The sequence below is a fragment of the Camelus bactrianus genome, chromosome 1, assembly GCF_048773025.1.
Source record: "Camelus bactrianus isolate YW-2024 breed Bactrian camel chromosome 1, ASM4877302v1, whole genome shotgun sequence".
NCBI classification, from domain to species: domain Eukaryota; kingdom Metazoa; phylum Chordata; class Mammalia; order Artiodactyla; family Camelidae; genus Camelus; species Camelus bactrianus.
In genome coordinates this window covers 56,600,270-56,625,927 of record NC_133539.1, presented here as the reverse complement: position 1 = coordinate 56,625,927, position 25,658 = coordinate 56,600,270, and the positions used below count along the sequence as shown (strand labels likewise).

Below are 25,658 nucleotides of genomic sequence, written 5' to 3'. Positions count from 1 at the left end.
AAAAAATGATAAAATAATGCCATTTGCAGCAACATGGATGACCCTGGAGAATGTCATTCTAAGTGATATGAGCCAGAAAGAGAAGGAAAAATACCATATGGTATCACTCATATGTGGCATCTAAAAAAAAAAAAAGACAAGTGAACTTATATACAAAACAGAAACAGACTCACAGACATAGAATACAGACTTGTGGTTGCCACAGGGGAGCGGGGTGGGAAGGGATAAACTGGGAGTTCTAGATTTGCAGATACTGACTGATATATGTATAAAACAGATAAACAAGTTTATACTGTATAGCACAGGGAAATATATTCAATCTTGCAGTAGCTTATGGTGAAAAAGAATATGAAAATGAATATATGTATATTCATGTATGACTGAAGCACTGTGCTGTACACCAGAAATTGACACAAGATTGTAAACTGACTATACCTCAATGAAAAAAATTTTTTAATTTTTTTGCTTTATAAGATTTTTAAATTACAAAATTAACAATTGCTTTATAAAAGTCAAGTAGTACAGACATTTATACAAACATAAAGTTAATGATCTTCCCCATAAGCCTCAAATCCCATGAGTCTGAGATAATCAGTGTTAACAGTTTGGTATATGTATTTGTTCCACGTGTTTTCTTTTTTTCTATGCTACTATGAACATACAAGGTTTCCCCCTATTTTATGTAAAAATTGGATTGGGGTTGGAGTATAGCTCAGTCATGCACGAGGTCCTAGGTTCAATCCTCAGTATCTCAATTTTAAAAAATCATCTGTAAAAATGGGATTATATATACAGACAGACCTAGATAAATGCATCTTGGATTTTGTACTCATTAATATATTACGGGTAATCCTCTAGGTCAGCACATATAGTTCTAATTTATTTTTTAATAGTTCAATAATATTGATATAAAAGCACCAGATTTATGTAATCATTTTCCTATCAATGGGCCTTTAGGTTGTTTCATGGGTTGTTTACCACTACAAACAAAAATATCCTTGTGCAAATATTCTTACATGCTGCTGCCTTTATTTCTGCAGGACTGAGTCCCACTGGGGCTTGCTAGGTCAAAGGATATGCACATTTTAAAATACTAGATGGAATACAGATTTTTTCAGGTTTTTTTTTTTTTAATGAAATTTAAAAAGCAAAGTGAGTTTTTGAGAAATAATTCTTTTATAGGTTCTCCCTCTTGACAAATATAAATAGCCTGGGTATGTGCCCTTTCTTCCTCTTTCTGTGAAACCAACTCAAGACTAGAAATTCATCTGTATTTCTACAAATAAATATACCCAGCTTAGTCCCTAGGTGAAGGATCCTGGCCCATTGTCCCAAAAAGGAAGTCCCTCAACTCAGAAGCCTGCAAACCAGATCTGCTGGGGACTCTGGGAGTTCCTCATCAGAGGTTTGCCTGGCCACTATGTGGCCACTTAGTGGGTGGAAACCTGGCATCTAACCTCAGCTCGGCCACCTATCGTTGCGGGATTTTGAGCAAGTTAGTTGCTGCTGGATGCCATGTAGGCAGACCATGTTTGGCTTTTCTCAGGGCCCAGCACATACCAAGAACCCAGTGGTAAGTATTGGTTAAGTGAAGTTCATCTTTCTGGGATTTGGTTTTCTGGTTGGTAAACTGGAAAGGTTGGGCTGCCTTCCTGTTCCAGGGTTCTGTATTCTTTTACCACATCTACTGTTTGTTTTGTTTTGTTTTGTTTTTTTGCTTTAGTGCCTTTATTCGGTCTGAGCAGAACTTGCTTTCCCTTTCCCCCTTTCAAAAACCACGGAAGTCTAAAGAAACTGAGCTTGCCTGTGGCCATGGCACTTTAAATAGCCAAAGTAGAACCGAGTTGCCAAGTGAACTTTAGTCCAGTTCCATGTCCAGAATGATTCTCTGTAGTACTTCACAAAGACCCAGGCACAACAGGTGTTGTGAGGTTAGGAGGAAAACAAAATACTAAACAAAGCAGGAGAGCAAAGATTCTTACAGTTAGACTGTGGAATAATTGAAGCATTGGGGTGATGAGGGTGGGAGGCTGTGTGTTTGCCTTTCAGTCACTCCACATTCCCAGCTCTCACCTCTGGATGTTGTGTCATAGAATGTTGAAATTTTAATGGATCTTAGGTCATCCAAAAACATTGAGTGACTTTCTACAAAGTAATGAAGTGACAGAGAATTCGGATTCCTGACTTCTAATAAAATGCCCTTCCTGCTAATTTGATAGGGTGGGGGAAGGGAGGCTGTTTCTTTTTGCTGAATAAAAAAGATGACCCTGGGCCAGAATCAGCACAAAGGGCCCTGCAGGGCTGCAAGGTGATGTGGTGGTCCGTCCAACACTGAGTGGGGTAGGATCACTGATGCCAGGGCCAAGGCTCCCTATACCCTGGTGGGATAGAGGCTATCTCTGCTGGTAGGGACTCCCCTCACAAGATGGCTCCGTGTGTGTGTACGTGTGTGTGCACGCACACACACTCAGCCTTGACTGCACCAACATCCTCCGCGGTCTGTTTCAGCAATGCAAACCTCACAAGAGGCCTGTATGTGGCAGCAACGGCAAGACCTACCTCAATCACTGTGAGCTGCATCGAGATGCCTGCCTCACTGGATCCAAAATCCAGGTTGATTATGATGGACACTGCAAAGGTAAGGAGAGCTCTGACTACCACACTGCAGCTCCAGCTGGGGAGCCAGGGAACGGAGCAGTGTGGCCTGGTTTCCTGGAGTCCTTTCCACCCTGAGCACAGCGCCCAAAGCTGTGGAGACCACCCAGTTGCTTGGAGAGGCATCCCCTTGGTGCTCAAGAGCCTGCTAGGTTTGCCCTGGATTGCCCAGGTTTCTACCCTGCATTTCTTGCATCAGATCCCTAACGTGGCTTCCCAGCACTGTCTGGAGCTAGATAGTAGATAAGGGACCACATGAACAATCAATAATATGGGAGTATTTAAATGAATTCGCTACCTTTTTAGAAGGCAGATAAATTTCACGTTTCCTGTTCTTCTAAAATTTTAGGTATCTCTCATCCCTGATAGTACTATATTTCCTCTAATTTATACTGAAACCGTTGTTACTAGGGTAAGAAGGAAAGGGGTCCCAAGCTTGTTGCTAATTAAACACCAGCCTCCTGCCCAGCCTTGAACTTCCCTGGAGAAAAAAGAACTGTTTCCCTCATATCGGTCTCCACTCCATTTCCTTTTCCATAATGATTCCAGACAAATTCTCAAAGTACCGGCAGCCACCCCCCACCCCCAACCCTTCAAGCTAACAGTAGAAAGTGTGAGATCCGGAGGGCAATTCAGTAGCCTCAGAATGTCAAACAAAGCAGGAAAGAAAAGATCCCCATACTGGGGGCCTGGAGGAAGGAGAGGATACAAGGTTTCAAGACAAAATGATGAAAAGGCTGTAAGTGGCCCCCTTAACGTGGGCAGTTTTAATCCTAGCAATACACAGAAATTTTGTTTTCTTCACTTTGCATTATGCACTTTCTCCTTTTTCTTGCAGAGAAGAAATCTGTAAGTCCATCTGCCAGCCCAGGTGAGTGCCTGTTTTTTCTATAGTATACATCTTAGGGAGGAAATTCTTTTCATGTCAGAAATTCCTTGTTCCACAATCCTGGCCGAAGCTCACAAGATTTTCAGTGTGTCAGAACTTGTGACCCACAACTGTCGCTCCTCAACACAGCTCAGAAAAGCTGCAAAACCGCTTTTGTGTGTGTGTGTGTGTGTGTGTGTGTGTGCTTGTCACTGGAAGCAGCTGGTTGGGTCAGTATGTTGGCTGTGTTTTCCATTTTTGCTGAGTAGTGATTTAACTGCAAGGACAGGAAAGCCACTGAGCCCCTCCTTCAGCACTCTGTGAGACCTGCTGGACTCACAGAATCAGAAGGCACTGTTTTTGAAAGAGGGTAATAGGAAATTTTAGTAAGACTTCTTCCATAGTTTTCTATGAATACAACTTAAAAATTTCATCATGATTTATAGTTACAGACCCCTTTAGTATACACTTTTCCTTAGATCCTCACAATAACCTTGTGAAGTAGATCTTACTATAATTACCTTTAGATGAGGAAATTGAAGCTCAGAAAGGTTAAGTGAATTTCTCTGAGTCACACAGCTAGGAAGTGGCAGAGTGGGGGAAAGCACCCACAGTTTCATTCCCCTTGGCTTAGTGCCCTTTTCACATCCCAATATGTGTTGTCTTCCAGAAATTCCCTTTTGCCCAGGCTTTCCCTTCTCTGCTTCCCCATCCACTGGCTTCTCAGCCCCACCTGTTGTTACCACGTGGTTCACAACAGCTGTCCAGAACAGGGCTTCAACATGCCTTTCCTTGGCCTCATTTTCTGTTGTTTATAATAAAGGACAGTGCAGTTGGTATAAAGTTTTAAGTGGGAGAAAGTTTTGATAGACCCTGTTGGTGAGAGGGAAAAGCCATACAGGAAGAATCAGCAATCCAGTGGCATAAGGAATTGTAATGTTCTCATTTATTCATTTATTATTTCAGCTCATCTTTGAGCCAAGAGCTATTCTATTGATTGACTGATATTTTTTACCCCTCAGCTTCCTAACGTTAATGAAAATGTCCTTTACTTCTCTGCTCTACTTTTTTTTTCACCAAAGCAACATAATGTCTCTCTTTCAATATTCTCAATCTTTATGAATTTTTTAGAGACAAGAGCTTGAATCCTGGACTGTATACTTTCCAGTGTGTACCCTGGGTTGACTCTGTAATCTATGTTTCCTGGATTACTGTGAAAGTTCAATGAGATGACACATGCAGATTCCAGGCACTGAGCCTCCCACGTAGGGGTCCTGGGTGACAGTGGGGTCCTCTCTACTCAGCTGACCTCCCTCCCTTTTCCTGCAGTCGTTTGCTATCAGTCCAACCGCGATGAACTCCGGCGTCGCATCATCCAGTGGCTGGAAGCGGAGATCATTCCAGATGGCTGGTTCTCTAAAGGCAGCAACTACAGTGAGATCCTAGACAAGTACTTTAAGGTAATCCAGAGTTGGGGTCAAAGTTCATCCCCAGGGGCAGAGAGACTTCCTTTCCCATTGCCTGATCACATCTTCCCAGACCATGAGGAAACAGAAACCTGCATAGAGTTCCTGAGTGTTTGCTCACAGATTATTCCATGAAACTGTGACAGCTGCCTCCTGACCAGCTTGATCAGTGGGAGTCCAGGAGTCAGGCCTTGGGCTCTGACACACATGGGCTGCTCCCTTTGGGCAGTTAAAACCACAGAGGTCTTAGAAAGCCTGTATATGAAAAATACGGCGAGGCTCTATCCCCTCCCCAGGATGACAGAGCTTGTAGAGCTGGCTGCTGGTACACACCACCTTCTGCCTCATCCAGTTTGACTCTTCTCTAAGTCATTAACTTGACCATCCATGTCCTGCAGAGTTCCTCTTCATCTGAGGAGAGTCAATGGACTGATACTTCATGGGTGCAGGGTTCTACATGAACCATGATATTGCTGTTCCCATCATGTTTAGTTGAAGAGACAGATCGTTCCAACTGTGGGCAGGAGAAATGCTGCTTTCAAAAAGGAAAAGGAGGGAGGAAATTGTATTTCACAATGAGTAGGACTACCATGACATGGAGTTCTGTCAGAGAGCTTGAGACAGTTGCTGGAAAAAGCAACTAAGGGCCCTCTTCCAGGTGATTGGCAAGAACACAGGTGCACACATGTACATCACACTCAGAAATAAACATACCACACACGGAAACATGGACACGCACTCATATCACATACAAAGATGCGCACACCACACAGAGACACATCCTCTACACAGACACACACACTCAGATACCCACATTCCCACATAAACACAAAGCCCCCATCACCCACAGACACACACGTCTCTGGGAAGACGCCCTCCGGGCTCATCCCTAGACGTACATGCCCTCACATACCTCCAGGGCGTGTCCCAGAGCCTACCCAGCCCAGACTCAGGAGCAACCCCCACACATGAGGGGATTCTTGGCAGCTCTGTGGCCACCAAATGTGGTCAACACCAGCCTAGTCTGTGGATTCCTTCCTATCTGACGTTACGGACCCTACAGATAGAGAAATACTGGGTTGGATTGAAATAGGATATTTGGTCATTTAGGACTTTATTTGTGTTATTATCTTTAGGCAAACATTTCTCTCTGTGGCAGAAAGTAAATCTCTGGATTCCAAGTGTTTGAGAAGAGAAAGCACGGCCCTCTCACTCCGTCCCCTGTCTCAGCGGCTCCCACATTAGGGAGCCCTGGGGGCAGGAGTTGTTTCTTTGTCTACAGAAAACACATTATTGCTGAGCCAGGAGAGTCAGATAGGAGCAGAAAGTAACATAAAGAAAATGACTTTTCAGAAGCCAGGTGAGCAGCACCTGCAGGGTCTGTCGTGAGCAGTGACTGTCACGGTCATTACGGCACAGGAGCCATGGGGTCACGGACACTCTTTCCAGGAGGCCTCTCGGGACCTTGTAACCATTTGTAGTGGCCCCTTGATGGTACCTGCCTTGGGCATCTTTGGCAGCTGCTATTAATTTGATTCCCAAGGACCAGGGCCCCACACCTCCCTCCACAGATCTCCACCTCCTCTGTCAGTGACCATCTCTAACAGGCTCCCATCTGAAAACCGCAGGGCCCTTTGAGAAAGTAGCTTTTCTCTAGGGCATTCTCATCCCAACCAAGAAAGCTTGCTCGTGACCCACGAACTCAATGCTCACTCTCTCCGTGTCCTCCGAGAAAATAGGGTTTTCACTATCTACTTTTTTGATGATTATCAAAGAACCAAGTGGTGCAATCTTCAAAGGGAGGCTTCTCCCCACTAGGCAAACAGCTGCCTGTTGCTGAGAGATCTGTATCTCACAGAGACTGGTTTCTGAACCAGTGACTTGCCCTCCAGCCCAGCTGGCATTCCTTGCATCAGAATTAGTTGAAAAATAAATCGAATCAGAATTTGGATAAGACCAAAATCAGACTGTCATCTCAACTGGTGATTCAGTCACAGTTTCTTAGATGAAGGCGTAACAGGATGAAGAGGGGAAGACCCAGATAGCGAGCCTTTAATGGCCATGTTGCATGCACACCCTGAAGTCCTGGTGACCAGGGCTGAAACTGGAGCCAGGGTGAAAGCAGAAGGACTAGAGAACCTCTGAGACCTTTCCTTAAGAATTAGGACAAGAGTGATAAATAGATATGAAGCCAGGGCCTATGCAGTTGTTTCATGCCTGCTTGTCATACATACCATGGAAAGATTTACAACCTTAGGATGCAATACACGTGACACACAGAAGGAGAGTCAGTAGCTGTATCTTTCCCTTCTACCTGGAAACCTGGACAGACTTTTCCTCCAGAATCCCTTACACCATCTGGGAGCCACCTTGAAAGTAACTTGAGGGTGCTAATGATGTCCCAGGACAGCAGTAGGAGGCAGACTACACAAGAAGTTTGAAAAAAAAATTTCCATTGGAAATATTTAGTAGAGCAACAGTACCCAACTTGGAATTTGATCAGTGCCTTGAAATTGCCACCCTCTGCCTGGACTGAGGGCTTGAGCATCCTGAACGGTCCCAGATGGCTACAGTGTCGGTGTAGCATCTTGCCAAGAGGGGACAATGCTGAGTGCACTATACCCTTGCCTTGTGCTCATGGGATGTGATCTGGATCATAAGGACAGCCAGCACCCTCTACAGTGGGGCCCACCAGTCAGGGAGCAGGGGTGGGGAACTTTGCACCACCTCTGAGGGCAGGTTATCGATGCAGATAACCTGCAGGGGTCTTTGCCTTTGATTTCTCACTGATGAGGTCTACTAGGAGTACCAGTGTGAGAGGTGAGCACTGAGAATGGGCCAGGGAGGCTGGAAATCAAGCAGCAAGAAATGGTCTTTTGATTCCCCAAGTGAGCTCAGAGGGGCACCTGTGTCATTGTTCCCAAGCAGCTTGTTAGAAATACACACCCTGAGCTCTGTTACAGAGAGTCTGACTCACAACTTTGTTGTTCCATGATCATTAAGGTTTGAAAACGTGGTGTGGCAGAGTAAATTTGAGAATATCTGGAGAACAGTGTCAGGGAGAGCTCTCAGTGCCCCCAGGCTTCTTGGACAGCACAGGCCTAGGTTCAGGCTGCCCTCCTGAGCAGGGGCTGGGATTGAAAGGCCTTCAGTGGCCTCTGCCCAGGTACTTTCATTCTCTCATCTTGGCGTGCAGGTGCCTTCTCTGGGTGCCCCAGAGCTTCAAGCCTTTGTTGCTGTAACTCTGAGGCCAGTGCAGGGCTGGATAGGAATGTGTCTAGAACAAGATGAACCAGAGGGGGTCAAGCTGAATAGGAGAATGATGGAACTGGGGTTCTATGAAACATTCCTGAAAGATCTCTTCCTCCCCCTTCTAGAACTTTGATAATGGTGACTCTCGTTTGGACTCCAGCGAATTTCTGAAATTTGTGGAGCAGAATGAAACCGCCATCAACATTACCACCTATGCAGACCAGGAGAACAACAAGCTGCTTAGGTGAGTGGAGTGAGGGGGTCAGGGAGTGGTCCATGAGAGGAGGATGGATAAGAGAGGGGATTTGAACCCTTTCCTACCTGCAAAGGAGCCACCAGGGTCAGTATCAATGGGAAGTAAAAAGCAAAATAGGAATTCTGTCCTGGTCTCTTCTGTGAACATTATGAACTAATATATTGAGCACCACTGATATCTGATCAAGTAGTTACTGGTTTTGGCCAGAACTTGAAATGAATAGAAGAATGTAATTTTAAAATAAATCATCAAATCAGAGCAAAGTTGTTACTGAGTGTTATGGGTCATGTTTAATGGTTAATTTTCTGAAGGAATTTCTTTAGTGTTCTACTTAACTGTAGGTCTAAAATAGCTTTAGTTCTGATTTTTAAGATAATCAATGCTATTTCATGTAGAGAACCCTAATTGTTACGAATGTGAGCACATTCGTCTCCTTTTCTGGTATTTTTCCAGAGTAAATTTTAATAAAAATTAACCCTTGAGAAGCTTCTGGTATGGTCCCAGTATATTGGTAAGAATTAAAAACAGGAAAAGAACCTTTTGAGGTTCTTAACCCCCTTTTGTTCAAAAGAAGTGCAAATTGTGAAGCCCAGATTCTAGAAGGATTCTTCCTTAATAATAGCCCATGGCCTTAAAGCATATCTGCAAATCCTTCTTATTTTGATGACCAGAAATTAAATAATATTTTACAAGTTCAACATTTGATCCTTATAGCATCCCATTGAAGGAGGGCTCCCTGTCCCCATTTCACAGATGAGGGAACAGGTGCAGGCAGATTGAGTAACTAGCTCAAGGCTATTTGGGTAGCAAGTGGCTGAGCCAGGGCTCAAACCCAGGCCCGGGGGAGAAGGAGGGGGCTGGGGTTCTGGAAAACTTTTCTGAAAGAGCTCTTTGTAGAAGGGTGATAGTGGTGATGGTGGCTTGAACTCCATATTCTTTAAAATCACACATTCTTTTCATATCATCTGCTGCTGCCACTTCTGTTTGACCTTCCTAATTGGGTTGACATGACACTTACACCATGGGGAAAGGCAATTGCTAGTGGAAGGTGTGCAGGTAGTAAAATATTTGTCAATCCAAGTGGACAGAACCATTCAGGAAACTTTAATCATCTTGGGAAGAGCATTTGAACAGCTTGAGTGACCCAGCATTCAGTAAAACAAACTGAAGGTTTCATGCTTATAGGAGTCACGTTGCATAATGGTTATGGGAGATCAGTGTAGAAGCTTTCTTTTTAAATAGTCCCCTTCTTGGCCACCTATGGAGGCCCAGGTGTATGTAGTCCTGATGCTTAATTCCTTTCTTTGGGAGTGAAGCTGAGGTCTTGCTGACGCGCTTCTCCGGTGTTTTGTTTCAGAGGACTCTGTGTTGATGCTCTCATTGAACTGTCTGATGAGAATGCTGACTGGAAACTCAGCTTCCAAGAATTCCTCAAGTGCCTCAACCCCTCCTTCAACCCTCCAGAGAAGAGTATGCCTACCCTAAGAAATTGGGATTGTAGGGAGTGGAGGGGGGGCATTTTGAGGGGGCCAAGATAGAGGGGATTGGTAGAACTCTCCAGAGCTTACTAAGAAAATTCCCTTCCATGATTCTAGACTGAGCCCCAGCCTATCATCTCCATGCTGAGGTTCGGGTCCAAAAATCTTTGGGTTGGTGGTGGCATTTGCTCAGATATGGTGCCTCTGAGGGACAGGCAGTTCATGTCAGAAAGGGGAAAGGTGCACAGACAATAATAGCCAAGGCGTCTTATTCTGCCCTCACTCTAAACTGTTCCCCTAATTCTGGTCCCACAGAGTGTGCCCTGGAGGACGAAACATATGCCGATGGAGCTGAGACCGAAGTGGACTGTAACCGTTGCGTGTGTGCCTGCGGGAACTGGGTCTGCACAGCCATGACCTGTGATGGTGAGCTGTGCCTGGCACAGGAAGAAGGAACAGCAGGGAGAGAGCTTCCTTTGGATAATCACCAGGAGAGGAGTCAGGGAGGGGATGGTGGAGACTAGTACAGTGGCTGGGAGCAAGGAAACTGAGGAAGGAGCAAGAGACAGACTCAGACTTGAGGTGTCAGAGCTCCCGGAGAGGGGCAGTGAGGGCAAAACACTTAGGCCAGATGCATTACTTTCAAAAACCACTCCAGAGGCTTGGGAGCAAGAGAGGTTCAAGACCCAGGGCAAGATCAATGTTGATACGGGGTTAGAATAGTAGTAATGATAGTGTAAGTGAACACTCATTTTGTGAGAGCTGTGTACCAGGCACTCTTTTAAGCACTTTACATATTAACCCACTTAATCCTTATGACAGCTTGGGAAATCCTGTATGTCAAAGACTCAGGTGTTTGGAAGACAAAATGACCCTTCCTTGCCATCCATGCCCAGCAGTAAAAGAAGAAATGTTCATAGACCCTCTTTGAATTAACAATATTGGCTAATTCTTTTAAAAAAGAGAGAGAGAGAAAGTTGAGATAGACAGGGTGGATTGGGAGACAGAGATGTCAGGGAGAGTTGTTGGAGTTTGTTGAGGGCAGTGCACAAGCCAGCATCACCACCTCCACCCTTTTACGAAGAGCTCTTTCAGAAGAGTTTTCTAGAACCTCAGCTCCCTTCCTCTCCCCTTGGCCTGGATTTGAGCCCTGGCCCAATCACTTACTACCCAAGCACGTTACTTTGGAGGTGTCCATTGCACTGGGATATATTGAGAGAAATGTGGGTAATTCACCTATCCTTATGTAAGTTAAACAGGAGATGAAATTGAGAGCCTAAAAGGTAGACATTGGTGGGATCCCTGGCTGGCTTTCCTCAGCCACCACTGCTCTGAGCCTTGGTTCTTCTTGCAGGAAAGAATCAGAAGGGGGCTCAGACCCAGACAGAGGAAGAAATGACCAGATATATCCAGGAGCAACAAAAGCACCAGGTGAGTTGCAGCCTCCATGCTGGTTCAGGTCTCCCACCACCAGGCCCTCCCACCACTCAGACACTGCCTAATGCCCCAGGAGACCAAGGAGATCTTTGCTCTGTTCCATACATTAGGTTCTGAATGTTATACCTGTATAGCTGTATCATGCAAACCATGATACAGACAGCTCCCTGATGGAATCATTGTGGGGCCAGCAGGTCCCAGCCAGCGTAGGTTACAGCTTGGTAAATTGCCTTATGAGTTAGAATTAGCGAGGCGGTGATTTACAAATGAGTTGGAAGTAGTTTGCAAAGGAGCATGGTCTAAAGAAGTGTTCCTGTGTCATGTCATGACCAGCGCCCAGACCCAAAGACTATGAGCTTCTTGAGGGCAGGCTCTGTAACCTGCTCACCACTGCTGTCTTGCATTTAGCACAGGGCCTGGTGTATAACTGGTTCTCAATGAGCATGAAGTTAGTGGATTTGGACCACAGCAGGAAGAATTTAAGTTAAAGAGCCTGGGATCCTAGAGGTTCTGCTTCCTAGAGACTTGAGAAGATAAGAATTCTATTCAGGTTCTATGTCATTAAGTGGAAGGCCTTCTTGGGAAAAATGTTCTTAGCAGAATAGTGATCCACTGATATATTTTGCTGAGAGTCTAGAGAGAAAACATGGATATGCTGCACTGCTAGGCCTGTGTTTTTACCTCCTCTAAAAAAAGTAAATAAATGAGTAAACTTAACTACCTCCGTCCCCTTCTCAAAAAAAAAAAAGAAAAACTTCAGAGAAGAACAATTAAGATGAAATATTTGACTTGAAAATCAAGAATTATTAATACTAATAATAATTGCTCATATTTATTGATAGTTTTCACATGCGTTTTGTCATTTTTGTCACTGATAGTGTAGAAACCTCATGTCAGTTTTTTAAACAAAAGCAGAAGCTCCTAGCTTTTTTCCGTATTTCGGTAGCCTTGAGTCTCCAGATAAGTACAAACCCATAAAAGCAAAAAGAACTTAGTAAGAATTCCTTTCATCTAGGGTGGAGAAGTGATCAGAGTAGACAGTGGGGAGTGAATTATAATAGCTAACATTTTTTTAGCGTCCCTGTTTTGTGTGAGTTTCCTCGGAAGCAGACTCTAAGGCAAGGACTCAAGTACAAATAGTTTATTTGGGAAGCAGTCCCAGGAAACTCCAGAAGGGGAGTTGGGAAGTGAGCCCAGCAAGGGAAGGAAGCAATAAAGAGTGTGTATCCAGGCACTTACCACTGGGGCAAGTGCAGCTTAGTCCTGTTGCAGATCTCTGGGAACAGTAATCCTCCCAAGGGGGCAGGAGCTGGGCTGTGCCTACGCAATCTTCCATCAGCCATTGGCTGGGAGCTACCACCAGCAAACATGAATTCCCTGGCATTTCTGGCCTGCCAGCATGTGTGGGCAGAGCAGGCTCTGCCAGCCAGAGAAAGCCTCAGGCAAAGAGACGCAGGTGCCGGCAGTAAGAAGCCATGCCCGTGTACTGAAACGTTAAAGACAAGGGGCTATGGACGGGCACCGACAGTGTCTGCTAGATGTCGGGCACTGCTGTTGTTTTTTTATTCCCTATTTAATTTTTTTATTGAAATATAATTCACGTACTATAAAACTCACGCTTTTAAAGTAAACAATCCAATAGGTTTTAATATATTCACAAGATTGTCAACCATCCACACTGTCTAATTCCAGAGCATTTTCATCATCCCGGAAAGACAACCAATACCCACTGGAAGTCACTTACATTCTCTCCTCCCCAAGTCCCTGGCAACCACTAGTCTACTTTCTAATTCTATAGATTTGCCTATTCTGGACACATATAAATGGAATCATACAATATATGGCATTTTCTGTCTGACTTCTTTCATTTATCATAATGTTTTCAAGGTTTATCCTTGCAGCGTGAATCAGTGCTTCATTCCTTTGTGTGGCTAAATAACACTTCCTGGTGTGGATACACCACATTTTGTATATCCATTCATCAATTGATTTGTATTTAGGTTGTTTCCACCTTTTGGCTGTGATGAATAACACTGCTGTGAACATTCTTCTATGCATTTCTGGGTGGACATGTTTTCAGTTCTCTTAGGTATATACCCTGGAGTGGAATTGCTGGATCATATGGTAACTCTGTTTAATCTTTTGAGGAGCTGCCAGATTGTTTTCCAAAGTGGCTGTACCATTTTACATCCTCACCAGCAGTATTCTAGTTTCTCCACAAACTCACCAACATTTGTCATTGTCATGATTTTCTTTTTTTAGCCATCCTAATGGGAGTGAAGCGGCATCTCATTGTAGTATTGATTTGCATTTCCCTAATGACTAATGGTGTTGAGCATCTTGTCATGTGCTTTTTGGCTGTAAGTAAGAATGTCTTCTTTGGAGAAGTGTGCCACAGTTATGAGGTAGTACTTTACTACCCTCATTTTGTAGTTGAGGCCCAGAAGACTTCATAATATGGCCAAAATCCCCCAGAAAGTAGCTTGGCCATGATTCAAGCTCAGAGCCTATTGCTCTCAATGCTTCTCTGGACTTGGACTTAGAACATTTTGTAGCACTTCCATTTAGTAGCTTTTTCTTCATTTTTAAAATGAATATAATGTCTGACCTGATCGTTTCAAAGGAATCTAAATAGAGTTAGCTCTTAATTTAACAGCAGTCCCCTGTACAACTAAGTTGTGGGTAAGACTTGAGCCTTGCCCTCAAGTCATTCATCATCCGCCGAGGAGACAGGTAAACAGAACTAAAACTCAGCATAAGCATGTATCTGTCAACGCTATATAAAGTCCTGAGGACTAGATAAATGCCAGCACTTCTTAAAAATATTTCCTAATGCTTATTATTTTCTCTTTCTTCTCAAAGGAAACAGCTGAAAAGACCAAGAGAGTGAGCACCAAAGAAATCTAATGAGGAGGCATCTGGGAATGGTGTGCAGAGCCTGGCACCTTCTCTTCCACTTCAGCGCTGAGTCCAGTATACGCAAGTGTCTGCTACAATCGCCAAATCACCAGTATTTGCTTGTATAGCAACAAGTTTTATTTTGTCTATTTGTTTTGCAATAAAGGAAATGGGGTGGCTGGCTAGGAGGGGAAGGGCCAGAGCCTTCATTTCTAGGAGAGCTTTGAGAGAAACTGTAAAGGGTGCTCAGGGGCTGGAGACAAGTAAGGAAACTGCATCAGGGTTGGGAGAGAAGTGGACCCAGATCTGAACCACTTCTGAGTCTACCACAGCTATGAACATGCTGCAGGGAGTGCAGGCAGTGAGAGAGACCTCAGCAGGCTATCCTCACAGGAGGGTTTTGGGAAGCTCAGTGGAAAAGACTGCATTCTGCTTCCAGCCCTTCCTGCTGCCATCAGTGTATCAGACCTCCAGCATCTGTGCTTCTCCTCATGGCTCCCACCACTGGCTCTAGATACACGGCCATCCTGCTAGTTACCCAGTGTCCCTCAGACTTGATGAACTTTATGGAAGGATACACCCAAATGATGCAGATACTTGCAGACTTTGAGCCCCTTAGAGACCTAACCAAATTTTTAAAATACTTTTTACCAAAGGTGCTATTTTTCTGTAAACTTTTTTTGGCAAGTTGATTTCATTCTTCAATTATTATCATTATATTATTGTTGTTGTTTTTTAATATTTTATTTTCTTGACTAGAAATTAAGCTTTTGTAATTATTTTTCATTTGTCCTACCATTTCAGAGGTGGAAGAGTTTGGGGTTCTTCCTGGTGCAGGGACTGACTGCTAAAACCCAGACTCCTTCTACCCTGTCACATACTAGATGCAGCCCAGAGTTTGCGCCCTGGCTTCTAGTGGGTCAGCAGTCTGCCAGAGGAGCAGGGAGTGCCTCAGACAGAAGCCAGGAGAAGAAGTGTCTCCATACAAAGCTTTTAAGATCCAAAAAGCTAATTTGCTTTCATTTATTCTGATAGATTCATGCAAATCAGTATTCCAAAGGATGGAAGCAAGTGCAGCTAAGCAAGACTTAGATATCCCAGCCTATCAGTATGCTCAGCGATTTTCCACTAACCAGGAGAGTTGACTTTGGCCCTGTCTCTTCCTATTTCTGGGCCTCAGCTTCCTCAGTGAGCAGGTAGGAATGCATTAAACTTTTGATTTGATAAATTATAAATTCTGTGTTTCTGAGAAGTGGTCCAGAAGGATACAGGTTCTTGTGATTTTCCTTCTTCTCCTTAGGATAAATGAAACCTTGTTGTTATAACAAGAAGAGTCAGGCAGGCAAAAACAAGATGTCCAAATCTGACCTCAGTCTGAATGGCCCCACAGGTTGTGCTGTGATGTAGAGCCCTCGGGTAAGGCTTGCCCGGGAAGAGAGTGGGAAAAAGGACCATTCCACTTTGTCTTCACTTTTGCTTTTCATCTTGAACCTTCTTGGAAACAGCATGGTTTTCCCTTTAGAGATGAGGACAAAAGAAGGTTTCACATTTCAAGAAGGGGAAAAATGGAAATTTTATCTTAAAATTGTGATTGGGGTGAAGTCAGTTGTTCCTCTGTATTTTGGCCTCTGATACTTAACTCCACTTAATACCATGTTTAAGATGCATTTGGAATAACAAAATTAGAAACTTGACATAAGATCTCATTTTCAGAAAGCAGATTACAAATGACCAGAGGGAAATTATGTAAGCTATACTGCACAGACAGCTCAGAAAGTTATGCTGAAAATGGAATTCCTTCTAAACAAGTTTCCTTGTTCTCCTTTGAAAGGAGAACATTCCACTGTGTTTCCAATTCTGAGCTTTTATACATCATCCCACTTAAAAGTTCTCTTTGAATCCCACTTGTGTGGTCTGAAATGCACCTCCCTGTCAAAGTGCCTTGGAGAACTCCCAACAGCACGCTTTGATCAAGCTTTGCCAGGCCTTGGGCACTATGAAAGAGAGGTCCGGAGTAGCAGTCTGTTTAGAACAAGAAGGCAGAGTGTCTCCTCACCAGTTAAATTTAGGTCAGTAGTTGCCATCCACGACAACCCTACCCTGCAACATGGAATTCCCAAGAGCAAATCTGCATTCCTCCTGTAAATAGGGAAGCTACTGTCTGCACCACAGAATCACATTATCTGGCGATCATTCATGGGAAGCTGCTAAATAGCCTTAGTTTGGGAGTCTTGCATGGAGCTTTGCATGGAGCAAATAAACAGGATTAAATCGGGTTCAGTTCCTCCAGCTCTCTGAAAGCACAGGGATTAGACTGCAAGCTTCCTCGGGCTTTCTCTGTGTGTATATGGCTTTATAAACATATTACAGCATCTGTTAAGATTCAGTGTCCATGGAAACCTACTCACATGCCATGACTCTGAACTCCATCACTGTTGGAAAGCAGGGCTCCTCTACCTACTCATAAGCCCATGTGGACCAGTTTGAATGTCTTTCCTTTATACTTAATGTTTTTAAATAGTCAAATTTCAAGAAGCAATTTGGACAGGTTTCTGTTGCCTGTGTGTTTGTGAAATGTATTTGTATTTAGTAGGCTTCCATATTGCATTTAACTTGTTTTTGTAACTCCTGATTCTTTTTTTTTTTTTTTTGGATACTATTGATAAATAAAGAAATTAAAATAATAGTCATTTTTTTCCTTCCCCCCAGTTAAGGCCAAATAAGTTTCTGAAAACATTAACCATTTACCTCATAAAAGTGGATTTGAGTTTCAGGAGTCTTAAACGAGACCTGAAGAGTTTCTCCTAATAAAATCTTGGGGCTGCAGCTGGGCGGGAAGTTTTACTCAAGGACTGATAGAACAAGTTTATTTAAAAGAATCATTGATGTGGGTCTGGAGTAGGAAATGATGAAAAGTCAGGGAGCATTCCTGTACTGGGAAGAGGTTAAATTAAATGACTCCCAAAGCCTCCATGAATTCTGTGAGACTGGAATGGCTTTGAGTGAGACAGGCTGCAGGTTAACCTGTATGAGAAGCCAAACAAACCTGGGAAGGTGGCACAGGGAGCATGCCAAGGTCTGGTTGGATAACCTTAGTGGCTTTTATCTGAAAACACATGTATCTCACAGTGATAAACATTTCCAAATGGACTGAGTGTTGGCTGGTTAAGACCTGTTCAGCTTCATCTTGGAGACACAAGACCAGTATCTGGTTTCTATCTCCCTGTCCAAGTGATTTTTATAGGTATCACACACTCCCCACCCCCAATAGTTCTGTTTTCCAAAAGAGCTCATTACAGTTGATGAGGTTTAAGCTTTCTTGACTTTAGTCATAATGTGTAGAAGTCTTGCCTCTCTAAAATTATAGCCAGGTCACCTTGATTGAATTTGGGGTATTACTCAAATGCTAATCAGATATTAAGATGCCATCTCTGATTGTGTTATTGCTACATATTACTGATATCATTAATCACAGGTCGATTCTTTAAACTTTCGTGCTCAGAAGGGAATCTTAAATCCAATTTGAAGGGCACCTTGTCTACAACCATTTTTAAGTACTGACTGGCTTCTCCCAACTTTCTTCCATGCTCTGGAAGCGTTTTTCCTGCTATTACAGTGTGTTTGTGTTCAAGAAGGGAAAATGAATTAAAATAGCCTAAAAGAAGCATAATTCAGAAGGTAAGTTTCCTATCATCAAAGTGTAACATTATGAGTTGTGTCAATTAGTACAAATTAATTTGACTAGCTTTAGTTTTGGAGCACCTGTGTCAAGTTCCCATCAGTCTTCTTGAATTATTTCTGAAATAAGGGGAAGGAAGTAGTAAAAAAATTTTGAATGAGTAGATAGATCTAAGCAAAAGCCCTCAGAGCCCTTTAGTACATCTAGCATGAATGGGGAACATGAAAAGAGTTGGTGCTAAGGGCTAATTCATGATGCAACAAGAAACATCCTATTGCCATCTGAATGAGAGATCTCCCTGTCAACAGAAATTGAGTTTTTAAATTAACACTTATTTCTTATTGAAAACTAATATATGCACATGGTAAAAGAAAAAAATTTGAATTGTATGAAAGAAAATACAGTGAAAAAATTAATCCCCTTAGAGAATGTGTTCATTTATAAATGTACTTTTGATTGCCAATTATCCTTCAAAGAAGTTGCATGCATTTACATTTGCACCAAAAATACATACACTGAGCATGTCTACTTTGCTACATTTTTGCAAGCACTGTGTCAAAACTTGGGCTTCTGAAGGAAGAGAAATGGTAATTCATTGCTTCGTTTTTAATTTATTTATTTTATTATTCCTTTTGTGAGATTGAACATGTTTCTATGAATTACTGGTCCTTGTCCTTTTCTTTCATTCCTTTTGCTCACTCTTCTATTGATTGTTGGCCTTTTTCCTATTGGCTTTTAACACTTCTTCACATACTGTTATTAGTTGTTTGTCATGAGGATGGCAAGACCTGGTAGTAGTAGATCCATTAGAAGGCTATTTCAGGAATGAGGTGAGAAATAATGGTGATTTGAATTAAGGTAATGGCAGTGGGGATAAATAGAAGGTTAAGGAGATAGCATTGATAAGGAGTTGGCTATTGACCAGCTATGGAGGTTAAGGAGGAGGTGATGGTCAAGAATGACTCCAAGGTTCCAGCTTGGACAATTGGTAGATAGTGGTGCCATTTCCTGAGGTTGGTAAGAGAACAGGAAAAGCCATTTGGCTGGGGGAGGGAGGAGGGAATGGGAAATAATAAATTCAGTTTCACATACATTGAATCTGAGTTTCCTTAAGACAACCAAATGAAGATACCTTGTGAGCAGCTGGATAGGAAATTTCTTGAAGAGACCTAGGCTGGAGATACAGCTATTGGAATAGACAGTATAGAGATAGTGTTCCTTTGTGTAGACAAGATGGCCATGGAGAATATATCAAGTGAGGAAAAAAATACATAGAGTTGAGAGGGTCCATCATAAAGACAGAGAACCCTTTTGAGAAACTCTGGGTATGTGTATTTCTCCTACTTCCTCATGGCATCACTAACAAAAAGTATACACAGTTGGAAAAATAGTACAATGGGTTGAATTCATATATGAGAGCATAGCATGTAGAGAATTCAGATGGGAAGTGTTATTATGTCTATAGAGAGGTCAAAACTGAGAAGGAACCACCATGCATGTATGGAATAGAGTAACACAACTTGCTGGAAAATGGGTGAAATGAATTTAGGTGAAAGGAGCAGGAAACGTACCCTGATGAGGACCACTGGAATGCACAGGTCTTATCTGACCTATGGTGGTCAAATAAGAAACTTAGAGAAACTTGATAATGTTAGGGCCTGTAAAAAGAATGCATTGCCAGGAAAATAAAAGACAAGACTGTTCATGGATAAGAATAAAATATTTAACCAGGAAACTTGTATAAAATTGTCAAGAAGACGAACATTTTTAAAAGGACATTTTTCCCTGTAAAAAAGAAGGGATTTTGCCCTTCTGGTGCCTAGCCTCATTTTTAATTATACAAGTTAAAAGAACTTGTCATTTTCCAAAGGGCAGTGACAACTCAAAACAAAATGCTTGCTCCAGAATTTTTCTGAGAGACTCCGTAGTTAAATCTGGTAGTCAGTAATATTTATAACTTCACATATTCTTCGTCTTTCATAAATGCCAATCATCCAAGAATTTTCACCTTTCAACTTCTTTCTAATTGGCTTGTATCATAACATCGTTCTTACTGCGATTGATACCTTAGAGAAACAATATAATGTAATGTTTAACAACCAGGTTTATATCCTGGCTCTGCCCCTGCCCTTTATACTTCTGGAAGTTATTTAACCTATGTCTCAGTTTCCTCTTTAAAGTGGCATAATAACAGTACCTACCTCTTTTTCTTTTTCTTTTTCTTTTTCTTTTTTTTTTTTTCTTTTTTGAGGATTCAATGAGCTAATGTATATAATTTTTTTGAATAGTCCCTGGCACATAGAAAGTGTGTAAGTGTCAAATATTACCAATTATTTTCACCTATTGTACATTCTAATAACTCTCACAGTGACCTTGTGAAAAAGTTATTTTACAGATAAGGAACATACAGCTCATAAAATTTAAGGAATTTACTTAAGACCACACAATTAGCAAAGAACAGAGTCAGGATTCAAACCTGGTCTGGGTCCTTCTCATACTCATTCTACATTGCCACAATGTTTCATTTTATTTTAAAAATTATATGAATATGAACCATTAATTTCTAATTAGTGTTCTCTAATTATGTAATTGCTGATCACATACAAGTAATTCATTAATTTTTTCATTCAGTTCTAATGACTGTCTGCCTGTCCTCTCATTTTGGTTTCTTTTAAGTAGATATGTGAGTGCAGTTCAGGCCAGGCCTCTGAAGTTCCCTGAAGCATGATCCCCAATCCAACTTGGTCTCCCCAGAGATGGATCCCCAGCCAGGAGTCATGCCAGCCAGTGTGGGACCCCAGCAACTCCAGCACACACCTCAAAGGTTTGGCCTGTTGAAAACTTACCTTAGGAATGCAGGTGTAAAATCTACGATTGCACAAATCTCCCTGATGTGCCTTCTTTGGGTGACATTCTATGTGGAGGTTTTAGAAGCAGACATAATCTTATCTCCAGTGGAATTATTTTATCATCTGAATCCAACAATTCAAAAAACATGGGTTTTAAGCCAATGAAAACCTCTGGTTCCTGGATGATTTTCTCTATTTTCTTTGCTCTGTCATGCCTTTTCCTCCTTTCATAGCCTAAGCTTAATTCCTACGAGAACCAGGAAAGGTATTACTCCTACCCCCTTTCAAAAGGAACAAAGAAGGAGAATCTGTACAAAAAGCACAGAGAAAGGATAGATTTGGAAGGTGAAGTTTAAGAATAATAAAGACTCTGAAATCAATTGGGCAAGTCAGAAAAGTTCAAGAGTTAGTCTCACCTTCTCTGACTTTGCAGGATTTCCATAGCCTTTGTCAAGTTATGCCAGAGAAGCCTTTTACAAATGTGCTCATTCCCATTCATAATCAGTTTTAGGAAGATACCTCTTTCTCAACTTGCTGTCAGCAAAGTGCCCATGTAACTTCAATACCAAAACCCAAAATATCTAGCTTAGAGAAAACCTGCTCTGCCCTCAAGTTTCCAAAAATCGTTTGTCACTGCAGCACCATGTCGATGAAATAGACAGAGTAGACAGTTCATCAGACTTTAAATCATCTTTCATTTTACAGTTAGATTTTTAAATTTTATTTAAACTTGACATGTGAGAAGCATAAGGTCAAATAAAATTAAATCTTATCAGTAAGAGAATTAAGGATAAAGAAGCAAGGCTTTATCAATATATAGACATAAGAGAGACAAAATGGGGAGCTTCTGTAGCTTTAGTCAACATTCAACACACTAGAGCTGTTCCCTCCTTTTTTTTTTTTCCGTTTATGACAGATAGGTGCCTCAGACAAAGATAATAAAATGCACAACAGAAAACTATGAGCTCCACTGGCTACAGGCAAGACAGTTTGGTTCTCTGGCAGATGTTACCCAGGTGTCCTAACAGGAGTCTTATGTACGGGGATGTGTTCTCCCTGTAAAAAAGAAAAAAACCAAGGCAGGCTAGAGTGCTTTGCTACAGACAAACCCTGCATTCAGCTACAGTGCATCCCTGAGAGTCACACAGGAGAGAGTGGTCAGGAAAAGTGAGTTCTCTCTGTTCCTCCTAAGAGCAGCGGCCCTCAAATCACTCGCTCACCACTAGCAGCTCTCCCTCGTGTACAAGGCAGAGTTCTGGTTTACTCAGTCAGTAACTCAGCTGTATTGTTTGGGGAACAATATTGTTTGGAGAAGCAAAAAGAGAAAAGGGAAGTGAATGGGCTATTTCCTACCAACTTTCAGAGAGAGTGGAGAAGCAGAAGCAAAAGAGGCCCAGGGCCTTGGAGTAGCACTGGTGCATCTGTTAGGTTTGTGGAGCTGAAGCACATGTAAGAGGAGCTGATGCCATCAGTCGGCAGATCCCACCACATTCCAGTGTACTCTGCAGGGAACTCATCCCAGGCCAAGGGGCAACTGCAGAGTCTGCTTATTAGCTTGTGAGCCCATGGGTGAGAAGGGGAGAGGATGCTCCTGATGTATCCTGAGAAAAGCAACAAAGATCATGCATTTCCATTTCAAGATTCCAAGTTATTTTCATCTCTGGGGCCATGATGATAAGATTCAGGAGTTAAGAGCTCACAACACCTATTCCAAGAGCCTACCGTGTATCAGGAGCCAGAAAGAAGGTAGAGGAACATGTTCCTGCTCGTGAGGGATTCACAGTCCTATGACAAGATATGTAATAATGAATTTCAGCAATGCAACAAGTTTGAAAATACCATGTGTTTGAGGTGCTATAAAGAGTGTTTTTCCAGGGCAGTCACATTGCCCTTTTCCAGGGGTGCCAGTCTCATTAGAGTCTATGTCAGCGGAGCACTCTTGAGTTGTATTGCACACAACTTGAGCAGTCTTGCTTCTCTTTCTCCAGCTTCCACACCATCACCCACAAAAGTCAAAAGGGAGTCCCAGAGTTCCACGTGCTCCACATAAATCCATGCCACCCTGGCCTCCACCTCCATCACGGAAAGTGAAGAGGGGACCTCAAAAACTCTGTGTGCTCCTGACAGCACCCTCACCCTCTTTCCCCTCAACATTCACAGCTTTGCCGGCAGGGTGTGCCTCGAGACCACCATATCCAATCTTATCATGTCTGTTTCCCACTTCGTGTTTAACACCACCAGAAGCCCAAGACCCTCAGTGTATTCTTCACCCCATGGACTCTGAGTGCCATATGGCTCTGTACCCTCCTTTATTGACCCCATTTCCAACCCATTCCCAGCTTCTGAAACCCTTCTACTGTGCTCTCTGGAACTTGCTATCAATCATCAGCAAACCCCATCTGTTCTCAACTTCTGTTCATTTCCCTCAGTTTCTGGCTGTAACTGAAGTTTGGCTCTCCAGTGAGGACACTTCTTGTCCTATATACATCCTTTTCAAGTGGTACTGGTTTTCTTTCCAGCATTCTCCATACACTTGAGTAAGTGAATTCCTTTATTCTCAGTATTCTCCCACATCATTTCCCCTTCACCCACTCTGTATATCTCTAGCTTAAAATCTCATCCCATTAGACTTTTTCATTCACCACCCTTCCATGTTACAGTCTTCTGCTGCTCCCCACCGCCACTCCTTGATTTTAGCCACTGGCTCTGTCAATCTGCCAGCATAACTCTGGTGTCACTATCTCATGTATGATGCATCCATTGACCACCTGTGGACCTGAACCTCATTTCCTCCAAGGCTCTTTTCTTCTATCTTATCGCAGCCACCCTCCCCATGGTTAGAACTTAGATTTTGTCATTAGCAAAAACCACAATGACTCCAGTACCTCAATTTCAAGCACCGAAACTCTCCAACCACTATCTCTAGCCTTCCAGATCACTCACCATCTCCAGTGCCCAAATCTAAAAATTCTTTGGCTGCCATCAGGAGCTAAAACCCAATGATCCTACCCCGTTTCACTATCCTTCTCCATGCTTCACATCCTTCATCCTCTAATATAGCTTAGATCCCATAATTAATTATTATCCTCACTTTCTAGTACACATCTGTCTTCCTTCATCACAGTTGTGTGGCAAAATCCCAACACATGGTTAACCTGACTCTTCTCCCATTCTGTGCCCACGCACAAGCAACTGGATGTGGCTGGAGAAAAACACGCAAACACGTTGAGTGTTCTCACTTTAAATTTATAGCCACAAACCTCAAAAGTCCCTTTAGTACTGCCCAGGAAGCCTCTTATGTCTCTTTAGTTATTCTCTTCTACTCTCCTAGGTGACTGTTTCATTCTTTCTCCTCAACCTTCAACACCACTCACAGCCTCACACTCAGCTGATGATTTGCCTCCTGTTTTGCTGAGAAAATTAGAAACAAGCAGAAGAGAACATCCACAAGCTCCCCTACTACACCCCTCACCTTTTCACATCTTGCCCATGTATTCTGTCTGCCCTTTTACATTATCTTACCTAAGGCAAGTTCTTCTACCCATGCATTAGACCATGTCCCCTCTGCCTACTGAGAGATGTTACTCAGTAATTCCTTCTCCTTTCCTGCGTCATCAACTTTACCCTCCCTCTTTGTTCATTATCAGCATTCAAACACACTTTTTCTCTCATCTAAAAAAAGAAAAATGAGGCCCTCTAACTTTCTCAGTTAATATACACTTCTCTGCTGCTTCCCTTTGAGGCAAACTGTCTTCTGTGTTACCTCTCCAGTGATCTATTCTCAGTCCCCAAAAGTTGCCCATGCTCCTTCTCTCAGATGATATATTCTCAGTCCTCTTCTTACTTGACCCATCAGCAGCTTTTGACACAGGTCAAAAATTCCTTCCTCCCTGAAACATTTTCTTCATTTGGCTTCCAGTCCATGGCACTTTCCAAGTTTCCCTTCTACCTTACTGTCCACTTTTTCTCATTTTCCTATGCTGGTTTCTCCTCATCTTCCTGACCTATAAATGTTGGAAGGTCCCAGGATTCAGTCCCTGGACCTCTACTCGTCTCTATGACTCCTTTGTTGAGTCCATCTAATCTCATGATTTGGTGAAATACCATCTATTTGTTGACAACTCCCAGGTTTATGTTTCAAGCCTGGACCCCTCTCCTAACCTCAAATTTCTTATCAACCACCTACTCAACATGACCCTTCAAATGTCTGAAATGGGCATCTCTAATGTAACACATCCCAAAACAAACTCCAGACTTCCTGATCAGAAAAAAAATGGTGACACTACTCTTCCAGTTACTCAGGGCAAAAACCTTAGTCATCATTGACTCCCCTCTTTCCCTCATGCCCATTATCTAATTAATCTGTCAGCAAATCCTCTCTGTGCTATCCAAATATATATACATAATTCATTCATTTCTCACCACTTCCACCACTACCCACTTGGACCAAGTCATCATCTTCTCTCACCTGGATTATGGATAACAATCTCCCTACTGGTCACCCTTCTCCCATGCCTGCCTCTCTTGGGTCTTTTCTCAAAATCAGCCAGAAAGATACTTTTAAAATATAAGTCAGATCATTTTACTCCTTTGTTCAAAATCTTCCAGTAGCTTTCTATCTCTTCATAGTATGGGCAAAAGCCAAAACCCTTACAATGGCCTATAAAGCACCTTACAATCCAGCCTTCTGTTATCTTTCTGATATTATCTCTTACGCCTTCCCATGCATTCTCTCCATTCCAACTGCTGGCCTCCTGGCTGTCCCTCAAATCCTCCAGCCCTCACCTACCTCATGGCCTGGCTCCCTCATCTCCTACAAA

The 25,658-nt window shown here is 42.7% G+C and overlaps 1 protein-coding gene across 1 annotated transcript in view; it reads left to right on the top strand.

The window, feature by feature from the left end:
- FSTL1 (follistatin like 1) overlaps positions 1-16,996 on the top strand; it is a 51,277-nt gene extending 34,281 nt beyond the window's left edge. The window contains exons 4-11 of the mRNA XM_010970864.3: positions 2,509-2,638; positions 3,494-3,526; positions 4,853-4,983; positions 8,367-8,485; positions 9,855-9,967; positions 10,291-10,401; positions 11,330-11,406; positions 14,275-16,996. Of these exons, the coding sequence (XP_010969166.1) occupies positions 2,509-2,638; positions 3,494-3,526; positions 4,853-4,983; positions 8,367-8,485; positions 9,855-9,967; positions 10,291-10,401; positions 11,330-11,406; positions 14,275-14,319 (759 nt within the window). The 3' untranslated portion in view covers positions 14,320-16,996. The remainder of the gene's footprint in view (positions 1-2,508; positions 2,639-3,493; positions 3,527-4,852; positions 4,984-8,366; positions 8,486-9,854; positions 9,968-10,290; positions 10,402-11,329; positions 11,407-14,274) is intronic.
- Positions 16,997-25,658: the final 8,662 nt, after the last annotated feature.